This window comes from Telmatherina bonti, assembly GCF_933228915.1.
Source record: "Telmatherina bonti genome assembly, chromosome: 19".
NCBI lineage: Eukaryota > Metazoa > Chordata > Actinopteri > Atheriniformes > Telmatherinidae > Telmatherina > Telmatherina bonti.
The window spans coordinates 34,682,528-34,708,636 of NC_136617.1; the positions used below are offsets into that span (position 1 = coordinate 34,682,528).

The window sequence follows — 26,109 nt, forward strand, 5'->3', positions numbered from 1 at the left end:
TATTTTTGTGAATGTGTATGTACATGCGTTTATATAGGCGAATACGTAAGGGTGTTCATGCAAATGTCTGTTTTTTCTTTCTTTCTCTCGCTGTCTCTCTCTTTTCCTCTCTCTCTATGAGGTGTTTTCTTTCTCTGTCCCTTTGTCTTTCTGTCTCTCTTCTATCTTCTCTGGTCTGGTCCAGCAGTAGAAACTCTGTATTTCAATTCTACAAAATAAACAAAAATATAAAATAAGAATCCAGAAAATCAAGGGGATCATCATACCAGTGATGTTCCCCTTGGCAAAGTAAATTTGCTCAGCAGAACACAGCATCCAAACTGACTGTATTAAAGGCTCTTCTTTCACCTTGTTTGGCTCTTGACTCATTGCTGCAACGATTTCACTGGCAGGGGATTGACAGGTGAAGCTGGCATGAGCATGTTGAAGTTCCTCATGTGGAGGTGAGCAAGGCTTGTCACAATAAATTAAACTGAATATAAAATTTAAGCTTTTAATCTTACATCTGAATTTTACCAAAATATTCAATTTTTTCAAAAACATTTACACCATTTTGATCAGTTTGCTCTAACGTATCCCCCGGAGTTTCTCCATGAACCCAAGAGCCACATGGACCCCATTTAAAAAGAAAAGTACGGTACCTTAAAGGTCCAGTGTGTAATAATTGCTGCCATCTAGTGGTAAAGATGGGTATAGCATTGATAAGTGGCCAAAATTCTCTTTTGTATGTGAGAAGATTCAGTGTCCTGTGTTTTTGGTCTTCTTCTGTGGTGCTTTTAAGGCTTTACTTATTCCAAACGGTGCTCTCCCACAGTGTTTCTCAGTCCAGGTCCTCAGGATCCACTACCCTGCATGGTTTAGAGATAAATGTGTCATTCTAAGAGAGTGAAAACATGATTAAAGTGATTAGATACCGATAGAAAGACAGTTATTGTCTATTATAGAGCCCTTCGGTCAGCTAGTCAGATGGTTTTGGAGGTTCTGCTTTCCAATTTGAAAACCAGAGGAGACAGAGCCTTTACAGTTGTGGCTCCCAGTCCTTGGGACGTTTAGCTGTGCGGTCTGCAGACAGCTTGTCAAATTTTAAATCTAGGCTAAAAACACATTTGTTTATTTTGGCCTTAGGCTGATCATGGGTACAGAATCAAACCTTTTATGTGGTGTGCTTGCCTGGGTTTATTTTCTCTACTTATATATTTTTTTTTTATCTTTTCTGATTATGTAAAGCACTTTGGATGCTGTTGCTGTTTAAATGTGCTGTACAAATAAAATTGACATGGACATTATTGATCTCTGATTTAGTTACAAACTAAACCTTTAATATATGGAATCAGCTTATATTTGAAAAGTAAATCCAGTGTTCCAGATCAGCTTTTTAGACCAGCTTGCTTGTGCCTCTGCCTGCTTTGCCAGCTCTGAGATGCTCGGACAAGGGATCAGATGTCAAATGTCCTATAGTAAGACACATATCCTGTCATCACTCTCATGGTTTCTGGCTCCTTCTTTCTTTCACTTTAAAGAAAAACAAACAAGTAAACAATGAGTAAAATTCCCTGTCCCTTATCTGTTTTCTCCCTCTGAACCACCAGCACAGATAAATATGAATGACAGATGTGGAAGAGAAAGACATTTCATTACTGATGCAAGATTACTACTTAACAGCTAAATGACAAATATTCAGCCACCAGCAGCCTGCAGATGTGTCTGCATCTGTGCTTCGGCGTCATTAAGACATGCACATGTGACTGCCCAACATTAAACACACACAAAAATCATCCTCAAAAAAGATTAGGGAATGAAAAATCTGTGTGTGTGTGTTTTAATCTAATATCCACTACAGACAGGATATTCCACACGATGACTTGAATTTAATGGCATGATCGATTAATTGGCCATTCCTGACTCCCATTGGCCAGCTAAGGAAGTCATTCAATAAGAACCAAGACCAGATCCAAGACCACCGAGTCACCACAAAGTTTACCCAAAGATTTTTACATATTAAGTCATAACCGACACAACAGGAAGTAAAATATCAAATAAAGTGCTAAACTCCCTGCAAGGTGAGTTTACATAAATGTCTTTTATGATCTTTCCGATTGTGGCAATAAAGTGGGAAAAACAGGTTACCCACCAAAACCAAAATCAAACTTTTCCCATCGCCATTGCAAAATGAGTTGTTTTAGGTAGAAAATATACCTCATGTCTGTTCTCATAACGGCATACTGTATACCTTGTTTTTATTACCCTATCATTCCATCAGGGGCCGCATTAGAACTCAGACCAGACAGAATTGCTGAATATCTAGAACAACAAAACAAAACAACAAACAAAACACTAAACATGTGGATGACAGAGGAGGTTAGTGTTTGGTTAAATATGTGATTATGGTAAAAAAAAAAAAACAAAAAAAAAAACTACAGCACTGTTGTTATAGATAATACAAAATAATCCTAAACCAAACACACCATATCTTGTTTTTTAAACTTTTCATCATTTTTAGCACTGTGATGTTACATCTGGTCAAACTGGCCCTACTGGTTACTCACATGTTGCAGCTTGTAAACACTTAGCATTCCTTTCTGAGGATGTTTCCAACAAACACAAAATATCCCAAGTAGCCAGAATAAACAGGAATTTGAGTAAATAAGTAAAGTAGTCCTGAGAATGATAATAGTAATCCTAAGAATGCAAAAAACAGTCCTAAAAATTAGTAAAACAGTCTTAGAAATCTATAAAGTAATCCTAGGAATGAGTAAAGTAATCTAAGGAAGAGAAAAGTAGTCTGAGGAACGAGGACAATATTCTTTTGAATGAGGAAAATAATGTTAGGAGTGAGTAAAGTGGTCATAGGAACAAGTAAAGTGAGGATATAAATGAGGACAGTAGCCTAGCAATAAGTAAAATAATCCTAAGAATGAGTAAGGTTGTCATAGCGATGAATTAAATACCTGGAATGAGGAACTGATCTACAGTAGAAGGTAAAAAGTGAAGCTGAGCAGTTTGCCAGGGGCTTATTAGAGGTGGTCAGCTTGAGGTTGACCAAGCCGTAAGGAGGCTGCAACACAGCGAGGATGTGAGCAGATTCCAGGAAGGAAGAGCAGGATAGAGAGGATGGCCACGATTCTGGTCCAAGGCCAGTCGCAAGGACAGGAAGGAGATGGTGGTGGCGTGGCTGACGAGGACTGAGGAGGAGTGCTACAAGATCAATACCGTGCTGCAGGAACGGTTAGGAAGCTGGACAACCTGGGAGGGAGTTGTCGGTCGAAACATCAGTTAGTCCGACCTGTGGAAGCTCCCACAGGCAAGACTGAGCTTCGCTCAGCCCGAACATTCTTTCCTGCCGTCTGAACCTTCAACAGTGGTTCTGGAATGAGGAATTCTGCTCACTGCATTGTTCCCAATGCAGGCCTTCTGCATATCCTGTCAGGCTTCAAGATTGCACTCTGCTAGGGACGTTATAGATGGCACCATGACCAGGTCCTGAAGAAGCTGACAAAGTGCTAGAAGGATGGCGTCAAGGCAGAAAACACCTACCTGTAGCAGACTACACCAGGGGCATGGACATACCACCACGCCTCTTTTCCCCAACATAGTTGTATGGTCAGAATCAGCAAAAGTAGTGGACCTTGTTGAAATCACACTTCCATCAGAGGAGGAAATTGAGACCACATTTGAGCACAAGAGGACCAAGTATGCAGAGCTGGCTGCTGAGTGTCGGGAGGCTGACTGGAAGACTACCATCGACCCAGCGGAGGTTGGCTGCCTATGTGAGGCTGTCAATGAAGCGCCTAATGACGGAAACAGGAGTGGAAGGGGGGAGGCTGAGGAAGGCTATGAAAGAGTTTTCCGAGGATGTGGAGAAATGCAGCTTCTGGCTCTGGCTCAGAAGGAAGGACAGAAGTTGGTGGAAAAAACCACCTAACCCCAACAACAACCACAGGGAGAGGGAGCCGTCTCTTTCACTGCCCCACCTGGAGATGTGAACGATGCTTCCTGACTATGACCGGGCAGCTGACCATGTGGCCGATCTATGTGCATTAGAGGTGGTGCAACAGGCAGGAGTGCATAAGCAGAAATTTCCACCTTCCTATATCTTAACTGACAAGGTCAATATCACAAAAAGCCTTCAACCAATGATGACGATGGACACCGCTATGAATGGTCAGAGTCAGGAGAATCCAGAGATAGACCCCACATTCACCTTAGAAACACCATGAGGATCCAGAAAGGTGTGAACCCCAAGATTTATTTATTTATGATGGGAAGAGAGAATACTTCACTGCAAACCCCCTTTTATCTCCATGGAAACTAGCAGGACCTTCAAATCCATGGAAACTGTCAGGACCTTTATCTCCATGGAAACTGTCAGGACCTTTATCTCCGTGGAAACTGTCAGGACCTTTATCTCCGTGGAAACTGTCAGGACCTTTATCTCCGTGGAAACTGTCAGGACCTTTATCTCCGTGGAAACTGTCAGGACCTTTATCTCCGTGGAAACTGTCAGGACCTTTATCTCCGTGGAAACTGTCAGGACCTTTATCTCCGTGGAAACTGTCAGGACCTTTATCTCCGTGGAAAAAAACATCTTCATGTCAAACAATGGCAGAGTCACAGGAGACACATAATCAGAGTTTTTAGAACTGGAATAAAACTTTTCACCTCAAGCAGCAACAATAAGACATGATGTGTGATTGTGGCTGCAAGCTGCCAGAGTTTCAGTCCCACAGAGACGAGACAGACGTCTTCCAGAGTTTCTGTCCCACAGAGACGAGACAGACGTCTTCCAGAGTTTCTGTCTCACAGAGACGAGACAGACGTCTTCCAGAGTTTCTGTCTCACAGAGACGAGACAGACGTCTTCCAGAGTTTCTGTCCCACAGAGACGAGACAGACGTCTTCCAGAGTTTCTGTCCCACAGAGACGAGACAGACGTCTTCCAGAGTTTCTGTCCCACAGAGACGAGACAGACGTCTTCCAGAGTTTCTGTCCCACAGAGACGAGACAGACGTCTTCCAGAGTTTCTGTCCCACAGAGACGAGACAGACGTCTTCCAGAGTTTCTGTCCCACAGAGACGAGACAGACGTCTTCCAGGAGTTTCTGTCCCACAGAGACGAGACAGACGTCTTCCAGAGTTTCTGTCCCACAGAGACGAGACAGACGTCTTCCAGAGTTTCTGTCCCACAGAGACGAGACAGACGTCTTCCAGAGTTTCTGTCCCACAGAGACGAGACAGACGTCTTCCAGAGTTTCTGTCCCACAGAGACGAGACAGACGTCTTCCAGAGTTTCTGTCCCACAGAGACGAGACAGACGTCTTCCAGAGTTTCTGTCCCACAGAGACAAGACAGACGTCTTCCAGAGTTTCTGTCCCACAGAGACGAGACAGACGTCTTCCAGGAGTTTCTGTCCCACAGAGACGAGACAGACGTCTTCCAGAATTTCTGTCCCACAGAGACGAGACAGACGTCTTCCAGAGTTTCTGTCCCACAGAGACGAGACAGACGTCTTCCAGAGTTTCTGTCCCACAGAGACGAGACAGACGTCTTCCAGAGTTTCTGTCCCACAGAGACGAGACAGACGTCTTCCAGAGTTTCTGTCCCACAGAGACGAGACAGACGTCTTCCAGAGTTTCTGTCCCACAGAGACGAGACAGGCGTCTTCCAGAGTTTCTGTCTCACAGAGACGAGACAGACGTCTTCCAGAGTTTCTGTCCCACAGAGACAGACGTCTTCCAGAGTTTCTGTCCCACAGAGACGAGACAGACGTCTTCCAGAGTTTCTGTCTCACAGAGACGAGACAGACGTCTTCCAGAGTTTCTGTCCCACAGAGACGAGACAGACGTCTTCCAGAGTTTCTGTCTCACAGAGACGAGACAGACGTCTTCCAGAGTTTCTGTCCCACAGAGACGAGACAGACGTCTTCCAGAGTTTTTGTCCCACACAGACGAGACAGACGTCTTCCAGAGTTTCTGTCTCACAGAGACGAGACAGACGTCTTCCAGAGTTTCTGTCCCACAGAGACGAGACAGACGTCTTCCAGAGTTTCTGTCCCACAGAGACGAGACAGACGTCTTCCAGAGTTTCTGTCCCACAGAGACGAGACAGACGTCTTCCAGAGTTTCTGTCCCACAGAGACGAGACAGACGTCTTCCAGAGTTTCTGTCCCACAGAGACAGACGTCTTCCAGAGTTTCTGTCCCACAGAGACGAGACAGACGTCTTCCAGAGTTTCTGTCTCACAGAGACGAGACAGACGTCTTCCAGAGTTTCAGTCCCACAGAGACGAGACAGACGTCTTCCAGAGTTTCAGTCCCACAGAGACGAGACAGACGTCTTCCAGAGTTTCTGTCCCACAGAGACGAGACAGACGTCTTCCAGAGTTTCTGTCTCACAGAGACGAGACAGACGTCTTCCAGAGTTTCTGTCCCACAGAGACGAGACAGACGTCTTCCAGAGTTTCAGTCTCTCAGAGACGAGACAGACGTCTTCCAGAGTTTCTGTCTCACAGAGACGAGACAGACGTCTTCCAGAGTTTCTGTCCCACAGAGACGAGACAGACGTCTTCCAGAGTTTCTGTCTCACAGAGACGAGACAGACGTCTTCCAGAGTTTCTGTCTCTCAGAGACGAGACAGACGTCTTCCAGAGTTTCTGTCTCACAGAGACGAGACTGTCTCTGTAACCAGCAGAGTCTCTGCTTCATATGACGCCTTGTTTGTGTGGAGAAGTTATGAGAAGCTCTAAGTGAACGCTGATGTTGTCATGTTTCTGTTTGGAGTTTGAACTGTTTGGTTTGGATGCTGATGCTGGTGGAGTCTTTTAGCTTAGTGTCTCCTGTCATGTTGCTACGCTACATGTTAACATTGCTATTACGCTACAGGTTAGCATTGCTGCTACGCTACATGTTAACATTGCTACTACGCTACATGTTATCATTGCTGCTATGCTACATGTCAGCATTGCTGCTACGCTACATGTTAGCATTGCTACTACGCTACAGGTTAGTATTTCTGCTACGGTACATGTTATCATTGCTGCTATGCTACATGTTGGCATTGCTGCTACACTACATGTTAGCATTGCTGCTATGCTACATGTTAGCATTGCTGCTACACTACATGTTAGCATTGCTGCTACGCTACATGTTAGCATTGATGCTACGCTACATGTTGGCATTGCTGCTACACTACATGTTAGCATTGCTGCTACGCTACATGTTAGCATTGATGCTACGCTACATGTTGGCATTGCTGCTACACTACATGTTAGCATTGCTCCTTCCTGCTGTCTGCAAACATCTTGTGTACTGTGTGGATCTCCAGCTGCCTCACATACAGGAGACTCTAGTCCAGAAGGAATTAACAGGTCAAAACACCTGTAACATGAACATCTTTGCATTGGATAGATTATTTACAGTCTCTAGACAATAATCAAATACCCACCAGTATGTCCAGGCAGGCAGCTTTCAGGAGCGTGATCTGATCAGCAATGGTCAGCCCCGTGAAGCCAGGCACTCGTTTGGCAAACTCCACGATCTTGATAATGCACTTAGTGGCCAGCTCGCTGAACTTGTCCCACAGGCCCAGGTCCAGTCTCACACGGTGGTCTGCACTTGAGTTCTGCAACACACACACACACACACACACACACACACACACACACACACACACACACACACAAACAAGGTGTCAGACGAGGAGGCAGCCACTTCTATCCCAGTACAGTCTGCTGCTAATGATCCTCTCAGCGCTGCCTCTTCACTCGCCTCTATATGTGTCACAGTAAAACAGAGTAAATAGGCTGCTGCAGACATGAGTTTCCTGGAACACGTGTGAATATGCTGAGCCGTGTGGCTTGCTGCTGCAGTAATGACTGTTACAGTGTCAGTGGGATGCACTAGCGATGATGGGGAGCAGAAGCAGAGCTGTGACAGGTACCATGGAGCAGCTTGAAGCCAGAGGTGTCATTAATACAGCTATATGGTCCAGAACCTACACAAACACATGGGGGGGGGGGGGGGGGGGGGGGGGGGGGGGGGACAGGACACAGAATGAAAAAGGTGGAAGGTAAAGTGTTGTTAGGCATCACGGAGAGAGGAAGAGGAAACGACAGATGAAAGGGAGGAAAGGGAAGAATCCAAAGCAGTGAGGCTTTATGAGGGAGGGGGAGGAACCTGAAGTAAGTGGTTCTGGTTCTGATGGCTTTTTTCCTTCCTGGTTCTGGTTCTGATGGAGGTTTTCCTTCCTGGTTCTGGTCCTGATGGAGGTTTTCCTTCCTGGTTCTGGTTCAGATTGAGGTTTTCCTTCTTGGTTCTGGTCCAGATGGAGGTTTCCCTTCCTGGTTCTGGTTCTGATGGCTTTTTTCCTTCCTGGTTCTGGTTCTGATGGAGGTTTTCCTTCCTGGTTCTGGTCCTGATGGATGTTTTCCTTCCTGGTTCTGGTTCAGATTGAGGTTTTCCTTCCTGGTTCTGGTCCAGATGGAGGTTTCCCTTCCTGGTCCTGTTCCAGATGGAGGTTTCCCTTCCTGGTTCTGGTTCAGATGGAGGTTTTCCTTCCTGGGTCTGGTCCAGATGGAGGTTTCCCTTCCTGGTCCTGTTCCAGATGGAGGTTTCCCTTCCTGGTTCTGGTTCAGATGGAGGTTTTCCTTCCTGGGTCTGGTCCAGATGGAGGTTTCCCTTCCTAGTCCTGTTCCAGATGGAGGTTTCCCTTCCTAGTTCTGGTCTAGATGGAGGTTTCCCTTCCTAGTCCTGTTCCAGATGGAGGTTTCCCTTCCTGGTTCTGGTCCAGATGGAGGTTTCCCTTCCTGGTTCTGGTCCAGATGGAGGTTTCCCTTCCTGGTCCTGTCCCAGATGGAGGTTTCCCTTCCTGGTTCTGGTCCAGATGGAGGTTTCCCTTCCTGGTTCTGGTTTAGATGGAGGTTTTCCTTCCTGGGTCTGGTCCAGATGGAGGTTTTCCTTCCTGGTTCTGGTCCAGATGGAGGTTTTCCTTCCTGGTTCTGGTCCATATGGAGGTTTTCCTTCCTGGTTCTGGTCCAGATGGAGGTTTCCCTTCCTGGTTCTGGTCCAGATGGAGGTTTCCCTTCTTGGTTCTGGTTCAGATGGAGGTTTTCCTTCCTGGTTCTGGTCCAGATGAAGGTTTTCCTTCCTGGTTCGGGTTCAGATGGAGGTTTCTTCCTGGTGATGTGAAGGAATTTCAGTGTGTCAAACTCCAACCATTTCTGTCAGATTAGGAGCTCAGCAGAAAAGTCACATAAAAGTGGGACAGTTCCGGGTGGTTCTGGTACCTTCCCAGATTATGTTCATGGAAAAGCCAATGAAAGTTCCCCGACCCATCGCATGGCAAACCGGTCCTGTTGTTGGAAACAAGGTTCAAAGTGATGCAGGTGAGACTGCTTAAAGATGGAGAAGTTGCTGTAAAAGTGTCGGATTCTGGCTGCTCCTTAAACCAGGGCTGTTCTGCTGCTCCGTGCGATGTGTCCCAGTCGTCTCCCAGATGTGACCCAGTCTTCCCCCAGATGTGTCCCAGTCTTCCTCCAGATGTGTCCCAGTCTTCCTCCAGATGTGTCCCAGTCATCTCCCAGATGTGACCCAGTCTTCCTCCAGATGTGTCCCAGTCATCTCCCAGATGTGTCCCAGTCTTCCCCCAGATGTGTCCCAGTCGTCTCCCAGATGTGACCCAGTCTTCCCCCAGATGTGTCCCAGTCGTCTCCCAGATGTGACCCAGTCTTCCTCCAGATGTGTCCCAGTCATCTCCCAGATGTGTCCCAGTCTTCCCCCAGATGTGTCCCAGTCGTCTCCCAGATGTGACCCAGTCTTCCCCCAGATGTGTCCCAGTCTTCCTCCAGATGTGTCCCAGTCATCTCCCAGATGTGACCCAGTCTTCCTCCAGATGTGTCCCAGTCATCTCCCAGATGTGTCCCAGTCTTCCTCCAGATGTGTCCCAGTCATCTCCCAGATGTGTCCCAGTCTTCCTCCAGATGTGTCCCAGTCTTCCTCCAGATGTGTCCCAGTCTTCCTCCAGATGTGTCCCAGTCTTCCCCCAGATGTGTCCCAGTCTTCCTCCAGATGTGTCCCAGTCTTCCTCCAGATGTGTCCCAGTCATCTCCCAGATGTGACCCAGTCTTCCTCCAGATGTGTCCCAGTCTTCCTCCAGATGTGTCCCAGTCATCTCCCAGATGTGTCCCAGTCTTCCCCCAGATGTGTCCCAGTCATCTCCCAGATGTGTCCCAGTCTTCCCCCAGATGTGTCCCAGTCTTCCTCCAGATGTGTCCCAGTAATCTCCCAGATGTGTCCCAGTCTTCCCCCAGATGTGTCCCAGTCATCTCCCAGATGTGACCCAGTCTTCCTCCAGATGTGTCCCAGTCATCTCCCAGATGTGACCCAGTCTTCCTCCAGATGTGTCCCAGTCTTCCCCCAGATGTGTCCCAGTCTTCCTCCAGATGTGTCCCAGTAATCTCCCAGATGTGTCCCAGTCTTCCTCCAGATGTGTCCCAGTCGTCTCCCAGATGTGTCCCAGTCTTCCTCCAGATGTGTCCCAGTCTTCCCCCAGATGTGTCCCAGTCATCTCCCAGATGTGTCCCAGTCGTCTCCCAGATGTGACCCAGTCTTCCCCCAGATGTGTCCCAGTCTTCCTCCAGATGTGTCCCAGTCATCTCCCAGATGTGTCCAAGTCATCTCCCAGATGTGTCCCAGTCGTCTCCTAGATGTGTCCCAGTCGTCTCCCAGATGTGTCCCAGTTGTCTCCTAGATGTGTCCCAGTCATCCCCCAGATGTGTCCCAGTCTTCCTCCAGATGTGTCCCAGTCATCTCCCAGATGTGTCCCAGTCATCTCCCAGATGTGTCCCAGTCATCTCCTAGATGTGTCCCAGTCATCTCCTAGATGTGTCCCAGTCGTCTCCTAGATGTGTCCCAGTCGTCTCCTAGATGTGTCCCAGTCATCTCCCAGATGTGTCCCAGTCGTCTTCCAGATGTGTCCCAGTCTTCCTCCAGATGTGTCCCAGTCATCTCCTAGATGTGTCCCAGTCGTCTCCTAGATGTGTCCCAGTCATCTCCCAGATGTGTCCCAGTCGTCTTCCAGATGTGTCCCAGTCTTCCTCCAGATGTGTCCCAGTCAGCTCCCAGATGTGTCCCAGTCGTCTTCCAGATGTGTCCCAGTCTTCCTCCAGATGTGTCCCAGTCTTCCTCCAGATGTGTCCCAGTCTTCCTCCAGATGTGTCCCAGTCGTCTTCCAGATGTGTCCCAGTCTTCCTCCAGATGTGTCCCAGTCAGCTCCCAGATGTGTCCCAGTCTTCCCCCAGATGTGTCCCAGTCTTCCCCCAGATGTGTCCCAGTCAGCTCCCAGATGTGTCCCAGTCGTCTTCCAGATGTGTCCCAGTCTTCCTCCAGATGTGTCCCAGTCAGCTCCCAGATGTGTCCCAGTCGTCTTCCAGATGTGTCCCAGTCTTCCTCCAGATGTGTCCCAGTCTTCCTCCAGATGAGTCCCAGTCTTCCCCCAGATGTGTCCCAGTCTTCCTCCAGATGTGTCCCAGTCTTCTCCCAGATGTGTCCCAGTCTTCCTCCAGACGTGTCCCAGTCTTCCCCCAGATGTGTCCCAGTCTTCCTCCAGATGTGTCCCAGTCATCTCCCAGATGTGTCCCAGTCATCTCCCAGATGTGTCCCAGTCATCTCCTAGATGTGTCCCAGTCATCTCCTAGATGTGTCCCAGTCGTCTCCTAGATGTGTCCCAGTCGTCTCCTAGATGTGTCCCAGTCATCTCCCAGATGTGTCCCAGTCGTCTTCCAGATGTGTCCCAGTCTTCCTCCAGATGTGTCCCAGTCATCTCCTAGATGTGTCCCAGTCGTCTCCTAGATGTGTCCCAGTCATCTCCCAGATGTGTCCCAGTCGTCTTCCAGATGTGTCCCAGTCTTCCTCCAGATGTGTCCCAGTCAGCTCCCAGATGTGTCCCAGTCGTCTTCCAGATGTGTCCCAGTCTTCCTCCAGATGTGTCCCAGTCAGCTCCCAGATGTGTCCCAGTCGTCTTCCAGATGTGTCCCAGTCTTCCTCCAGATGTGTCCCAGTCTTCCTCCAGATGAGTCCCAGTCTTCCCCCAGATGTGTCCCAGTCTTCCTCCAGATGTGTCCCAGTCTTCTCCCAGATGTGTCCCAGTCTTCCTCCAGACGTGTCCCAGTCTTCCCCCAGATGTGTCCCAGTCTTCCTCCAGATGTGTCCCAGTCATCTCCCAGATGTGTCCCAGTCGTCTCCTAGATGTGTCCCAGTCGTCTCCCAGATGTGTCCCAGTCTTCCTCCAGACGTGTCCCAGTCTTCCTCCAGACGTGTCCCAGTCTTCCCCCAGATGTGTCCCAGTCTTCCCCCAGATGTGTCCCAGTCAGCTCCCAGATGTGTCCCAGTCGTCTTCCAGATGTGTCCCAGTCTTCCTCCAGATGTGTCCCAGTCTTCCTCCAGATGTGTCCCAGTCTTCCTCCAGATGTGTCCCAGTCGTCTTCCAGATGTGTCCGAGTCTTCCTCCAGATGTGTCCCAGTCTTCCCCCAGATGTGTCCCAGTCTTCCCCCAGATGTGTCCCAGTCAGCTCCCAGATGTGTCCCAGTCGTCTTCCAGATGTGTCCCAGTCTTCCTCCAGATGTGTCCCAGTCTTCCTCCAGATGTGTCCCAGTCTTCCTCCAGATGTGTCCCAGTCGTCTCCCAGATGTGTCCCAGTCTTCTCCCAGATGTGTCCCAGTCATCTCCCAGATGTGTCCCAGTTGTCTCCCAGATGTGTCCCAGTCATCTCCCAGATGTGTCCCAGTCATCTCCCAGATGTGTCCCAGTCTTCTCCCAGATGTGTCCCAGTCTTCCTCCAGATATGTTACAGTCTTCCCCCAGATGTGTCCCAGTCTTCCTCCAGATGTGTCCCAGTCGTCTTCCAGATGTGTCCCAGTCATCTCCCAGATGTGTCCCAGTCATCTCCCAGATGTGTCCCAGTCTTCTCCCAGATGTGTCCCAGTCTTCCTCCAGATGTGTCCCAGTCTTCCTCCAGATGTGTCCCAGTCTTCCTCCAGATGTGTCCCAGTCTTCCCCCAGATGTGTCCCAGTCTTCCTCCAGATGTGTCCCAGTCTTCCTCCAGATGTGTCCCAGTCTTCCCCCAGATGTGTCCCAGTCATCTCCCAGATGTGTCCCAGTCATCTCCCAGATGTGTCCCAGTCTTCCTCCAGATGTGTCCCAGTCTTCCTCCAGATGTGTCCCAGTCGTCTCCTAGATGTGTCCCAGTCTTCCTCCAGACCCTCTAACAGGTTCTAGACGTTTCCCAGCAGCTCAGACTGATCATGTGACCAGCTAATACTCCGTCTGCGTCAGGAGTTCTGAGTCAGATGGCTTTAACACGGCAGCCCCCCCCCCCCCCCCCCCCCACCCCCCCCCCCCACCCCCCCCACCCCGAGGTTGTGGCTGAGATGCAGTTCGGACGGCAGCTGCTGGACACTGTCACCAGCTACTGTGTGTCCCCCCAGGAGAGGGGAGGAGATAAAAGGAGCCGGGGAGCAGTTAGGAGGGAGGAGATCATTAAATATGATGGGGGTTAAGTGAGAAGCACATTAAGGTCGTGTTTAAATCACAGCCAACGAGCTGCAGTCGACACAACGGCACTATGGACGCACATTTTCCTGATGGACGTCCGCTTTGATGGGGAGGGAGGCGGTGTGTGTGTTGGTGTGTGTGTTGGTGTGTGTGTTGGTGTGTGTGTGTGTGTTGGTGTGTGTGTTGGTGTGTGTGTTGGTGTGTGTGTGTGTGTTGGTGTGTGTGTTGGTGTGTGTGTTGGTGTGTGTGTTGGTGTGTGTGTGGCGGTCTGTTTGCTCAGCACACCGACGTCGGTGGAAGGTGGATGATATTAAAGCAACTTATCTTGTTCTTCCCTCTGGGTGGAGGGAAAACGGGGGTGAAGAGGATGAGATTATCCACAGTTGACTCTTTTTTCTCTCCTGTTTGAAAACCTCCCCCTCTCCACCCCTCTACTCCTCCACCCTCTACTCCTCCATCCCTCCACCCATCTACTCCTCCACCCCTCTACTCCTCCATCCCTCCACCCATCTACTCCTCCACCCCTCTACTCCTCCATCCCTCCACCCATCTACTCCTCCACCCCTCTACTCCTCCACCCTCTACTCCTCCATCCCTCCACCCCTCTACTCCTCCATCCCTCCACCCATCTACTCCTCCACCCCTCTACTCCTCCACCCTCTACTCCTCCATCCCTCCACCCCTCTACTCCTCCATCCCTCCACCCATCTACTCCTCCCCCCTCTACTCCTCCACCCCCTCCCCCCTCTACTCCTCCATCCCTCCACCCATCTACTCCTCCCCCCTCTACTCCTCCACCCCCTCCCCCCTCTACTCCTCCATCCCTCCACCCCTCTACTCCTCCCCCCTCTACTCCTCCATCCCTCCACCCATCTACTCCTCCCCCCTCTACTCCTCCATCCCTCCACCCATCTACTCCTCCCCCCTCTACTCCTCCATCCCTCCACCCCTCTACTCCTCCATCCCTCCACCCATCTACTCCTCCCCCCTCTACTCCTCCATCCCTCCACCCCTCTACTCCTCCATCCCTCCACCCATCTACTCCTCCCCCCTCTACTCCTCCACCCCCTCCCCCCTCTACTCCTCCATCCCTCCACCCCTCTACTCCTCCCCCCTCTACTCCTCCACCCCCTCCCCCCTCTACTCCTCCCCCCTCTACTCCTCCACCCCCTCCCCCCTCTACTCCTCCATCCCTCCACCCCTCTACTCCTCCCCCCTCTACTCCTCCACCCCCTCCCCCCTCTACTCCTCCCCCCTCTACTCCTCCACCCCCTCCCCCCTCTACTCCTCCCCCCTCTACTCCTCCATCCCTCCACCCCTCTACTCCTCCCCCCTCTACTCCTCCACCCCCTCCACCCCTCTACTCCTCCATCCCTCCACCCCTCTACTCCTCCCCCCTCTACTCCTCCATCCCTCCACCCCTCTACTCCTCCACCCCTCTACCCCTCTACCCCCTCCACCCCTCTACTCCTCCACCCCTCTACCCCTCCACCCCCTCCACCCCTCTACTCCTCTACCCCCTCCACCCCTCTACTCCTCCACCCCTCTACCCCTCTACCCCCTCCACCCCTCTACTCCTCCACCCCTCCACCCCTCTACTCCTCCACCCCTCTACCCCTCTACCCCCTCCACCCCTCTACTCCTCCACCCCTCTACTCCTCCACCCCTCTACCCCCTCCACCCCTCTACCCCCTCCACCCCTCTACTCCTCCCCCCTCTACTCCTCCACCCCCTCCCCCCTCTACTCCTCCACCCCTCCACCCCTCTACTCTTCCACCCCCTCCCCCCTCTACTCCTCCACCCCCTCCCCCCTCTACTCCTCCACCCCTCCACCCCTCTACTCCTCCATCCCTCCACCCCTCTACTCTTCCACCCCCTCCCCCCTCTACTCCTCCCCCCTCTACTCCTCCATCCCTCTACTCCTCCATCCCTCCACCCCTCTACTCCTCCACCCCTCTACCCCCTCCACCCCTCTACCCCTCTACCCCCTCCACCCCTCTACTCCTCCACCCCTCTACCCCTCTACCCCCCTCCACCCCTCTACTCCTCCACCCCTCTACCCCCTCCACCCCTCTACTCCTCCACCCCTCTACCCCCTCCACCCCTCTACTCCTCCACCCCTCTACCCCCTCCACCCCTCCACCCCTCTACTCCTCCACCCCTCTACTCCTCCACCCCTCTACCCCCTCCATCCCTCCACCCCTCTACTCCTCCAACCCTCTACTCCTCCACCCCTCCACCCCTCTACCCCCTCCACCCCTCTACTCCTCCACCCCTCTACTCCTCCACCCCTCTACCCCTCTACCCCCTCCATCCCTCCACCCCTCTACTCCTCCACCCCTCCACCCCTCTACCCCCTCCACCCCTCTACTCCTCCACCCCTCTACTCCTCCACCCCTCTACCCCCTCCACCCCTCTACCCCCTCCACCCCTCTACCCCCTCCACCCCTCTACTCCTCCACCCCTCTACCCCCTCCACCCCTCTACCCCCTCCACCCCTCTACCCCCTCCACCCCTCCACCCCCTCCACCCCTCTACTCCTCCACCCCTCTACCCCCTCCACCCCTCTACCCCCTCCACCCCTCTACTCCTCCACCCCTCTACCCCTCTACCCCCTCCACCCCTCTACCCCCTCCACCCCCTCCACCCCTCTACTCCTCCACCCCTCTACCCCTCTACCCCCTCCACCCCTCTACTCCTCCACCCCTCTACTCCTCCACCCCTCTACCCCTCTACCCCCTCCACCCCTCTACTCCTCCACCCCTCTACCCCCTCCACCCCCTCCACCCCTCTACTCCTCCATCCCTCTACTCCTCCACCCCTCTACTCCTCCATCCCTCCACCCCTCTACTCCTCCACCCCTCTACTCCTCCACCCCTCTACCCCCTCCACCCCCTCCACCCCTCTACTCCTCCACCCTCCACCAGGCTATCTCAGTAAATGACAAAAGCCTCGTGATTCCATGGCGGGAATAAAGGAAGTTTCCGGAGAATTCTAATTTCATTTCGGAACATTTATCCTAACAAATTAGACAAGTGGCTGCTTTGGAAACGACCGTCGGCGTGGAAACGGCCGTCGGCGTGGAAACGAGCGCTCTGCTCTACATCAGCAGGCTCGGGTGTAGCGGAGGCAGAAAGGCAGTGTGACGGATGGCGACAGCGGCCAAACTGTAATGTGGTTAATATCACCAGGCTGCGGCGTGCACGGCCGCCGCCATCACCCCGAGTCTCCATGGCGACTCCTAATGTTTTATTTTGTCTTTGAAGCTGCCAGGCTCGTTCTTCATCACCATCACTGTCAGCGGATGCTTATTCATTGTGGAGCTAAGCCCTCTCACTGGCGCAGCTATCTCCTCTAACCCAGCAGTGAACTCCTAAATCACTGCAGACTAGGATTTGAATATTTCACCACATAATTGGAGCTTTAACTTAATCTAGGAGGCGCGGGGGCTCCTCTACTGTTTCCGATGAGGAGGACTCAAAAGCCGCATCAGGATCCAATCGCTTGTAATAATGAGGAACTTCTCACAGTCTATGAGCAAGTATAATTACTACTGATCCAGATTAAGGCTTTATCTGAGGCCAACTGCCACTCCAACAAACAAACACTGCTCCTAGCAGGACTGGGAAGCAACATTTAGCCATTTTGTTCCTCTATTTTCAGCTGTGGATTCTGGGCCTCAGTGCAGGCTCGGTAATCAGGACCGTCTCATGGGAGAAGGAATGGGATGAGGGTGGAGAGGAGAAGTGATTAGGAGTTTTGTGTTTGGATTGAAAGGGGGGAGAAAATGTACATATATTCAGATGGAAGCATGGCGGCAGCGCACGGCGTGCAGCGGCGTACGGCGGCGTGCGCGGCGGCATGCAGCAGTGGCGGAGGATGCTGAAAACACGTCCAGAGATTAATCACATGATCACGGTGTAATTACTGCAATCTGATTACTGATTAATAAACAGGCAACCGTGTAAATAAACATTTAAGCTTCTGTTTACACACCTGCAGGGTTTTGCTGTTGTTGTGGAACATCGAATGTTTCTGAATTTATACAAACACCTGCTCTACTATCTACCCCCCCTCCCTCCCCCCCAGGTCTTCCATGTATCCCTGCTCCAACACATCGTTGGCTGCTTAGTTTAAGTCAGGTGTGTTGGAGCAGGGATACATAGAAAACCTGAAGGACTGGAGCTGGACTCCCCTGGGTATGTCCCGCTACAGACTGTTGCTAAAGATTATTTCCTGGAATATTACAAACTCAGAAAATAAAAACAAACATTTCATTGCAAATTATTTTGATCTTGACTGATGGAAATGATTTGTTTTCTTTCCGAAGCAGCACCTTTTTGTCTTGATTATTTTCTTATCCATAGTGCTCCTGCCTCCTGCATTGTTATCATCTGCACTGAGAAACAACCAGAACTCCACCTTCAACTGGAAAAGCTGGAGCTGAAGCATCATTCAGAGACAGAATCTAGATTTCTACTTTTTCTCGCACTTCTTTTCTTGTTTTAAATTCAGGGAAAGGTTGAAAAAAAGGTCACGGAAGCGCTTGTGCAGCTGGAAGCATCGTGCAGGCAGAGACGACTTTACAGCTGAGTTGCATGTTCAGCCCGTCTCACGTGCAGCAATAAGAGACGTTTCTGCACATCACGGCTGCAGCTGGTTTCTTTCCTTCTGTTTCAGCAGCATTTTGTGTGACTGACAGGCGTCGGGAGATTTCTAAAACTAGCACCGCAAACCATCACGCACACACCCGTTCTTCCTTCAGAGTGTTTGCGGAGCGTCGGTGTCGATCACGGCTCCTCCTGCCGTCTGTAATCTATATGCAAGTCAGCTAAGAAACAAACACATCAGCCGCTGTCAGATCCCCCTTCACGCTGCATGTCAATCACAGCGCCGCTCCTCCCGCCGTCCTGCTTGCCAACGTCTGCTGCAGGTTCCTCCACAACTTCTCTATGACCTCCAACTTTTGAGTCACAGCGAGTGCAGAGGCATCCCTCGGTGGGGGTGAAGAAGAGCAGATCGACTCGAAGATGCAGCGAACTCATCGTCCTGTTTGGCTGCTCTCAGACATAAAGGCCCTGACGTGTCCGTTTGATGGGATCTTTCTAGAAGGCCTGCATGGATTAGCGCCCCCTTCCCATCCAGCGCTGCTTCAGTCGGCTGCCTGGGTTTGAGTTGGGGGGGGTGGAAAGCCTTCACAGGCCCTGACAAGCATCCTTGACACACAGCTTAGCTCTGCCTCACATTATGGAGGCAGATAATGACTCAAGCTGCATTTATTTCACTTTTCAAACTTGTCAGAAACGGGAGGCAGGGCAGCTGTCAGGCTACATCTCCTGCTGCTGACAGCTTTGTTTTCACTTTTCTTACTCAGCTGTGTCAGAAATGAGGCTCCATACCTCGCTTTAACTGTGCATAAAAGCTGAATAAATTCAGTATTTCATCTGCAGGATGCCGGAGCAAACGAACCCCATTAACATCCTAAAAGTGATGAAGAGCCAGTTGAGCAGCACCATTATCATTCCACCTGATCAATAACTAATGAGTGATAAAAAGGAGTGTTAGCGAGGATTTGTGTGGACGGTCGGCATCGTACATCTCAGGGCTCCACGTGCATTAGAGGGGATTTACAGTACAGTACAGGAGATTGATTATCATTATGCTGATGGCAAGTTTGTAAGACTGGATGAAAGAAGCAGCGTGTCATGAGCCACACGGAGCCACGCTGACACAAACATATTTATGGATGTGAAAGCAAACCTCTATTGATCAGCTGTATAGATAGACTCACCGTGGTGTATTTGCCAAGCTGGCAGAGGGAGGGGAAGGTTTCCTGATGGGCCTTACGGATCTTTTCAATGATGGTCTCCAGCTCGGCCGTCAGCTCGTAACTCTCCGCCAGCTCCGGCTTCGGGCTGTCCTTCTTCTTCTTATTCCGATCATTTCGAACAGCTGGAGAAAAAAAAAGGATGACAATAAACAACAGTTAAAAATGGAGGAATTAGGAAATTTCCAGGAAAGAAGCAAGTTGTCATAGAAACAGTTGAAAGCAGGTTGTTTCAGGAAGAAGACAAGAGATGCTTACAGTCTTTAACTTAAAAGGAGGAAAAAAACTGCTGATGGGTGTTTTGATACTCTGGAGTCGATACTTCCACATGTGCCGGTTCTAAACGTATGTAAACACGTAAACATGTAAACATGTAGACATGTTTACAGGTAACCATGTAAACACGTAAACATGTGTACATGTAAACACGTAAACATGCAAACAGGTTAACACGTAAACATATAAACATGTAGACATGTAAACATGTAAACATGTAAACACGTAAACATGTAGACATGTTTACAGGTAACCATGTAAACACGTAAACATGTGTACATGTAAACACGTAAACATATAAACATGTAGACATGTAGACATGTAAACATGTAAACACGTAAACATAAACATGTAGACATGTAAACACGTAAACATGTAAACACGTAAACATGTAGACATGTAAACACGTAAACATATAAACGTGTAGACATGTATACATGTAAACACGTAAACATAAACATGTAGACATGTAAACACGTAAACATGTAGACATGGAAACACATAAACATGTAGACATGTAAACTTGTAGACATGTTGAAATGTAAACATGTAAACATGTTTACAGGTAACCATGTAAACACGTACATGTTGTACATGTAAACACGTAAACATGCAAACAGGTTAACACGTAAACATATAAACATGTAGACATGTAGACATGTAAACACGTAAACATGTAAATACGTAAACATGTAGACATGTAAACACGTAAACATGTAAACACGTAAACATTTAGACATGTTTACAAGTAACCATGTAAACACAGAAACATGTGTACATGTAAACACGTAAATATGTGTACATGTAAACACGTAAACATATAAACATGTAGACATGTTTACAGGTAACCATGTAAACACGTAAACATGTAGACATGTAAACACGTAAACATGTAGACATGGAAACACGTAAACATGTAAACACGTAAACATGTAAACATGTAAACACGTAGACATGTAAACTTGTAGACATGTTGAAATGTAAACATGTAAACATATAAACATGTAAACATATAGATATGCAAACACGAAAACATGTAGACATGTAAACATGTAGAAATGTAAACACATAAACATGTAAACATGTAAACACATAGACATGCAAACATGTAAACACGTAAACATGTAGACATGTAAATGTGTAGACACGTAAACACGTAAACATGTAACATGTAAACACATAGACATGTAAACATGTAGACATGTAAACACGTAAACGTGTAAACATGTAAACATGTAAACACGTAGACATGTAAACACGTAAACATGTAGACATGTAAACACATAAACATGTAAACACGTAAACATGTAAACTCGTAGACATGTAAACACGTAAATATGTAGACATGTAAACACAGAAACATGTAGACATGTAAACATGTAAACACATAAACATGCAGACATGTGAACACGTAAACATGTAGACATGTAAACACATAAACATGTAAACACGTAAACATGTAAACTCGTAGACATGTAAACATGTAGACATGTAAACACATAAACATGTAGACATGTAAACATGTAGGCATGTAAACACATAAACATGTAGACATGTAAACACGTAAACATGTAAACACGTAAACATGTAAACTCGTAGACATGTAAACACGTAAACATGTAGACATGTAAAGACAGAAACATGTAGACACGTAAACATGTAGGCATGTAAACACATAAACATGCAGACATGTAAACACGTAAACATGTAGACATGTAAACACATAAACATGTAAACATGTAAACTCGTAGACATGTAAACATGTAAACACATAAACATATAGACATGTAAACATGTAGGCATGTAAACACATAAACATGTAGACATGTAGACACGTAAACATGTAACATGTAAACACAAAGACATGTAAACATGTAGACATGTAAACGTGTAAACACGTAAACATGTAAACACATAGACATGTAAACACGTAAACATGTAGACATGTAAACACGTAGACATGTAGACACGTAAACACGTAAACATGTAGACATGTAAACATGTATACACATAAACATGTGAAGTATGTAGATCAGTAGTTTTCAGACATTTTCTGCTACGACCCCCTCCATGGAAAACCTACACGGGTATTTGGGATAAAGTGGTTTTTAATAGATTCGATTCAATTGAGCACTGTGACAAAGCATCTACACACACACACACACACACACACACACACACACACACACACACACACACACACACACACACACACACACACACACACACACACACACTCAGCTTTGCCAGCCGTCATCTGACTGGCTGGGATGAAGAAAGCTCATAATGATGTGAGATGAACAGATAACAGTTCCTTCAGGTTACTGCTGCTAAAGCTGCTTCTACAAGCTGCTGTGTAGCAAACTTTTAGAGCCAGTAAACACCAGATGATTCTTTATTATGTCCGACATAAAACCCCGGAACAGACTTTCCCCTACAAATGACTTCACATCTGACCTTATAGGTGCTGAACAGAATGAGGACCCTGAATTTTGTACTGAATAATACATGACGTATGGAAATGCTTTAGAAAACAGCAAAAATAAAAGCAATAAAAAGAACCTTTAGAAGAGAGTCCCACTATATAAAGCTACATGAGAAACCTGGACCTGTGTGTGAGGAACATCAGTCCACAGAGTCCTTTCATTAGGTGCAGATCTTTGAAGTTTGTCACAGCAGGAGTTTACTAGGTTTATTACATAACACAAAGGATAATGACGCCAACATCTCAAGTCTCCGAGCGCTCGCTTGCTCGTCTTTCAGAAAAATAACAGGTGGAGAGAATAGAAGGTTAGGCCAGTCGTCAGAGCTGAGAGAACCGATGGACCAATCGAAGCTGGCAGAACAAGTCCTTTCCTCTGGCCTAGTTTACCATAGCAACCTGAAACATACATGCACCATCCATTTAATCCAGTCCACCCTCCAGTACCGGCCTGGACCGGTACTGTCTTCATCCTGAGAGTCATAAGCCGTGTTTCCTTTACACCTAGAATTGTCCAAAAACTAAACTAAACTAAATATGCTCATTTTTAAAAAAAGGTATCAAATATTAAAAAGGTTTTACAATCTCATGAGGTGATTTTTAAAGATGTTCAGAAATCGAAATACATCACAGAGGTGTTATGGAGACACTTTTTTGCATTCAATTTGCATTTCTCCCTGGATGTGATGTGGGAGTTTGTGACCATTTAATTTCCAGAAAAGATGGCACAGTACAAAACAAACAACAGCGTATTTTTAGTTTTAGAAATAAAAAAAGGGAGAACAGCTTTGAAAAGCTGGATGAGATTTAAAGCTGGGGTAGGTCATGTTGGGGAGCTAGCAAGCTTTGAAAGTGGTGCCCTGTCTTGGTTCCTCCCCTTCTGGTTTTGCTCCTTGCATGACCCAAGGCATTTTGATTTGCAGCTTTATCTACCAACAATTTTGTCCCGGATGTTTAGTGGGAGGAGGAAATCCTTCCTGCATTTTCTCAGCCATGTTTGCCTTCCGAGTGTTTTCTTCACTACTTTGTATTTTCATCCTAACAAGCTATTTATATGTCACCTGCTGATTTGAGTTACACTCATGTCAATCAAACTAGGAGGCGGGACTTAAAGCACATCTAGGATGCACCGGTGCATCCACTCACGAAAAGAAATAACTAAATACACCGATTGATCATGGAGGACCGGGAGGTGACCGCAGCAAAGAAGAAAAGAAAGTGTTGTTACAACAAAGACTGGGAAAGCATATATTCCTGGGTTAAACCTGTTTGAGGAGACTGTGAGAGGGTTTGTCTTATTTGTCTTATTTTATGTGTCACACCACGGAGAGTATGACGTGAAATGGCACAAAAATCTGAGTCACAAAAACGCGCTATTTAGAGGAAGGCTTTATAATAACAGATTGGTTATGTTTGGATAGTAATTTTATCATCAAAGAGCAGAATAGAAAGGTTTTTTTTTTGTTTTTTTTTTAAATTTGTCATGGTAGAGTGGAATCTCACATTGTCCCACCTTCACCAAGCGTTGGATTGTTCAGTCTTTGTCCCACATTTGGTGAGAGAAGATCTGGTCACACTAACTATGAGAGGGGGAGGAGGGGAGCCGAGAGAAGAAGCTTACCAAATATGAGAAATGAACAACTCCATTTCAGTTCAAACATTTGGATTGGTCAGAGTTTTTACAGATTTACAGTAAATGAATGAAATGAAAAATGAAATGAAAAATACTTTATTAATCTCCATTGAGAAATTCAATATTGTAGTATATAATAATAATAACTAGAGGAGGTCTTGTTCCGGAGGCTGATGGCTGCTGGCAGGAATGATCTTCTGTATCTTTCAGTCTTACATCGGACCTGAAGAAGCCTCTCTCTGAACACACTTTGTTGTTTCATCACTGTGTTGTGGAGAGGGTGTGAAGAATCCTCCATCATCTTCATCAGCTTGTGCAGCATTCTTCTTTGGACAATCAGCTCCAGCGGCTCCAGAGTTACTCCAAGCACAGAAGCAGTTTTCTGGATCAGTTTGTTGATTCTCTTTAAGTCTCTGGTTCTGATGCTACTACCCCAGCAGATGCTGCAAAGCTGACTGCACTCTCCACAACAGACTTCTAGAAGATATGCAACATCTTGGTGCAGACGTTAAACCATCTCAGCTTCCTTAAGAAGTACAGTCTGCTCTGACCTTTCTTGTAGATGTAGTCAGTGTTGCATTTCCAGTCCAGTTTGTTGTCCAGCTGAACTCCAAGATACTTGTATTCCTCCACCACCTCCACCTCCTCTCCCAGGATGGAAACAGTGCTTTGTTTATTCTTCTTCTTCCCTAAGTCAACAATCATCTCTTTTGTTTTGCTGCTATTTAATATGAGATGATTGTCACCGCACCATTTAACAAACTGACTGACCAGTTCTCTGTACTCTGCTTCTTGTCCATCCCTGATACACCCCACAACTGCAGAGTCATCAGAGTATTTCTGCAGACGACAGGACTCAGAGTTGTACTGGAAGTCTGAGGTGTACAGAGTGAAGAGGAATGGCCAGAGTACAGTTCCTTGTGGTGCACCAGTGCTGCTGACCTCCATCTCAGACACACAACCTTTCAGTCTCACAAACTAGGGTCTGTTTGTGAGGTAGTCATAGATCCAGGTGGTTGTGGAGGTATCCACCTGGAATTTATGGAGCTTCTCACATAACAAAGCAGGCTGAATGGTATTAAAAGCACTGAGAAATGAAAGAACATGACCCTCAGAGTGCTGCCTGAATGGTCCAGATGAGAGTGTGCTCTCTGGAGCAGGTATATGATGGCATCTTCAACCCCAAGTCCATTACGATATGCAAACTGGAATGGGTCCTGAAAGGTGTTTACTTGCTTGTTGAGGTGAGCCAGTAAGAGTCTCTCCAGGACTTTCATAATGTGAGATGTCAGGGCAACTGGTCTGTAGTCACTTGGTTCAGCTGGTTGTGTTTTTTTAGGTAAACTGAGGGGTCTAACTATATTTCCTATTGTTCATGACTACAACATGTATAGACTACGATTAGGACGAAGAGGACAGCATGAGTGATGAAGGATGCCTTCAAGCTGAAGAAGGAGTTCTATCAGGCCGTCTTGGCCTGTGGGACTCTGGAGCAGCTGAGACATATTGAAAGGTTTAGTGTGATGCGGCTTCGGCTGTTGCCGAGGCAAAAACTCGAGTGTGGGAGGTGTTTGGCAAGGCCATGGAGAACAACGTTCAGATTAGCTTCGAGGCAATTCTGGTCCACCATCTGGCGGCTCAGGAGGGGGAAGCAGTACTCCATCAACACTGTGTACAGTGGAGATGGAGAGCTGCTGACCTCCACTCGGGACGTTGTGGATCGGTGGAGGGAATACTCCGAAGACCTCCTCAATCCTACCAACACGTTTTCCGATGAGGAAGCAGAGCTGGGGGACTCAGGGGTGGGCTCTGCTATCTCTGGGGGTGAAGTCAAAAAGGTTAAAAAGGTCCTTGGCGGCAAGGCCCTGGGGGTGGATGAGATCCGCCCAGAGTTCCTTAAGGCTCTGGATGCTGTGGGGCTGTCCTGGCTGACACGCCTCTCCAGCATCGCGTGGACATCGGGGGCGGTACTGCTGGATTGGCAGACTGGGGTGGTGGTCCCCCTTTTTAAGAAGGGGGACCGGAGGGTGTGTTCCAATTACAGGGGAATCACACTCCTCAGCCTCCCTGGTAAGGTCTATTCAGGGGTCCTGGAAAGGAGGGTCCGTCGGATAGTCGAATCCCGGATTGAGGAGGAGCAGTGTGGTTTTCGTCCTGGTCGCAGAACAGTGGACCAGCTCTATACCCTCTTTGGGGTCCTGGAAGGGGCATGGGAGTTTGCCCAACTAGTCTACATGTGCTTTGTGGACCTGGAGAAGGCGTTCGACCGTGTCCCCTGGGGACTCCTGTGGGGGGTATTCTGGGAGTATGGGGTACCGGACCCCCTTGTACGAGCTGTCCGGTCCCTG

General features: G+C 48.4%; 1 protein-coding gene across 1 annotated transcript in view; it reads right to left on the reverse strand.

The window, feature by feature from the left end:
• The window catches only part of LOC306770027 (retinoic acid receptor beta-like), a gene marked incomplete at both ends in the record, with an annotated part of 192,957 nt that overhangs the window by 28,877 nt on the left and 137,971 nt on the right, over nucleotides 1–26,109 (reverse strand). The window contains 2 exons of the mRNA XM_079258796.1: nucleotides 7,438–7,614; nucleotides 19,335–19,495. Coding sequence (XP_079114922.1) covers nucleotides 7,438–7,614; nucleotides 19,335–19,495 — 338 coding nt within the window. The remainder of the gene's footprint in view (nucleotides 1–7,437; nucleotides 7,615–19,334; nucleotides 19,496–26,109) is intronic.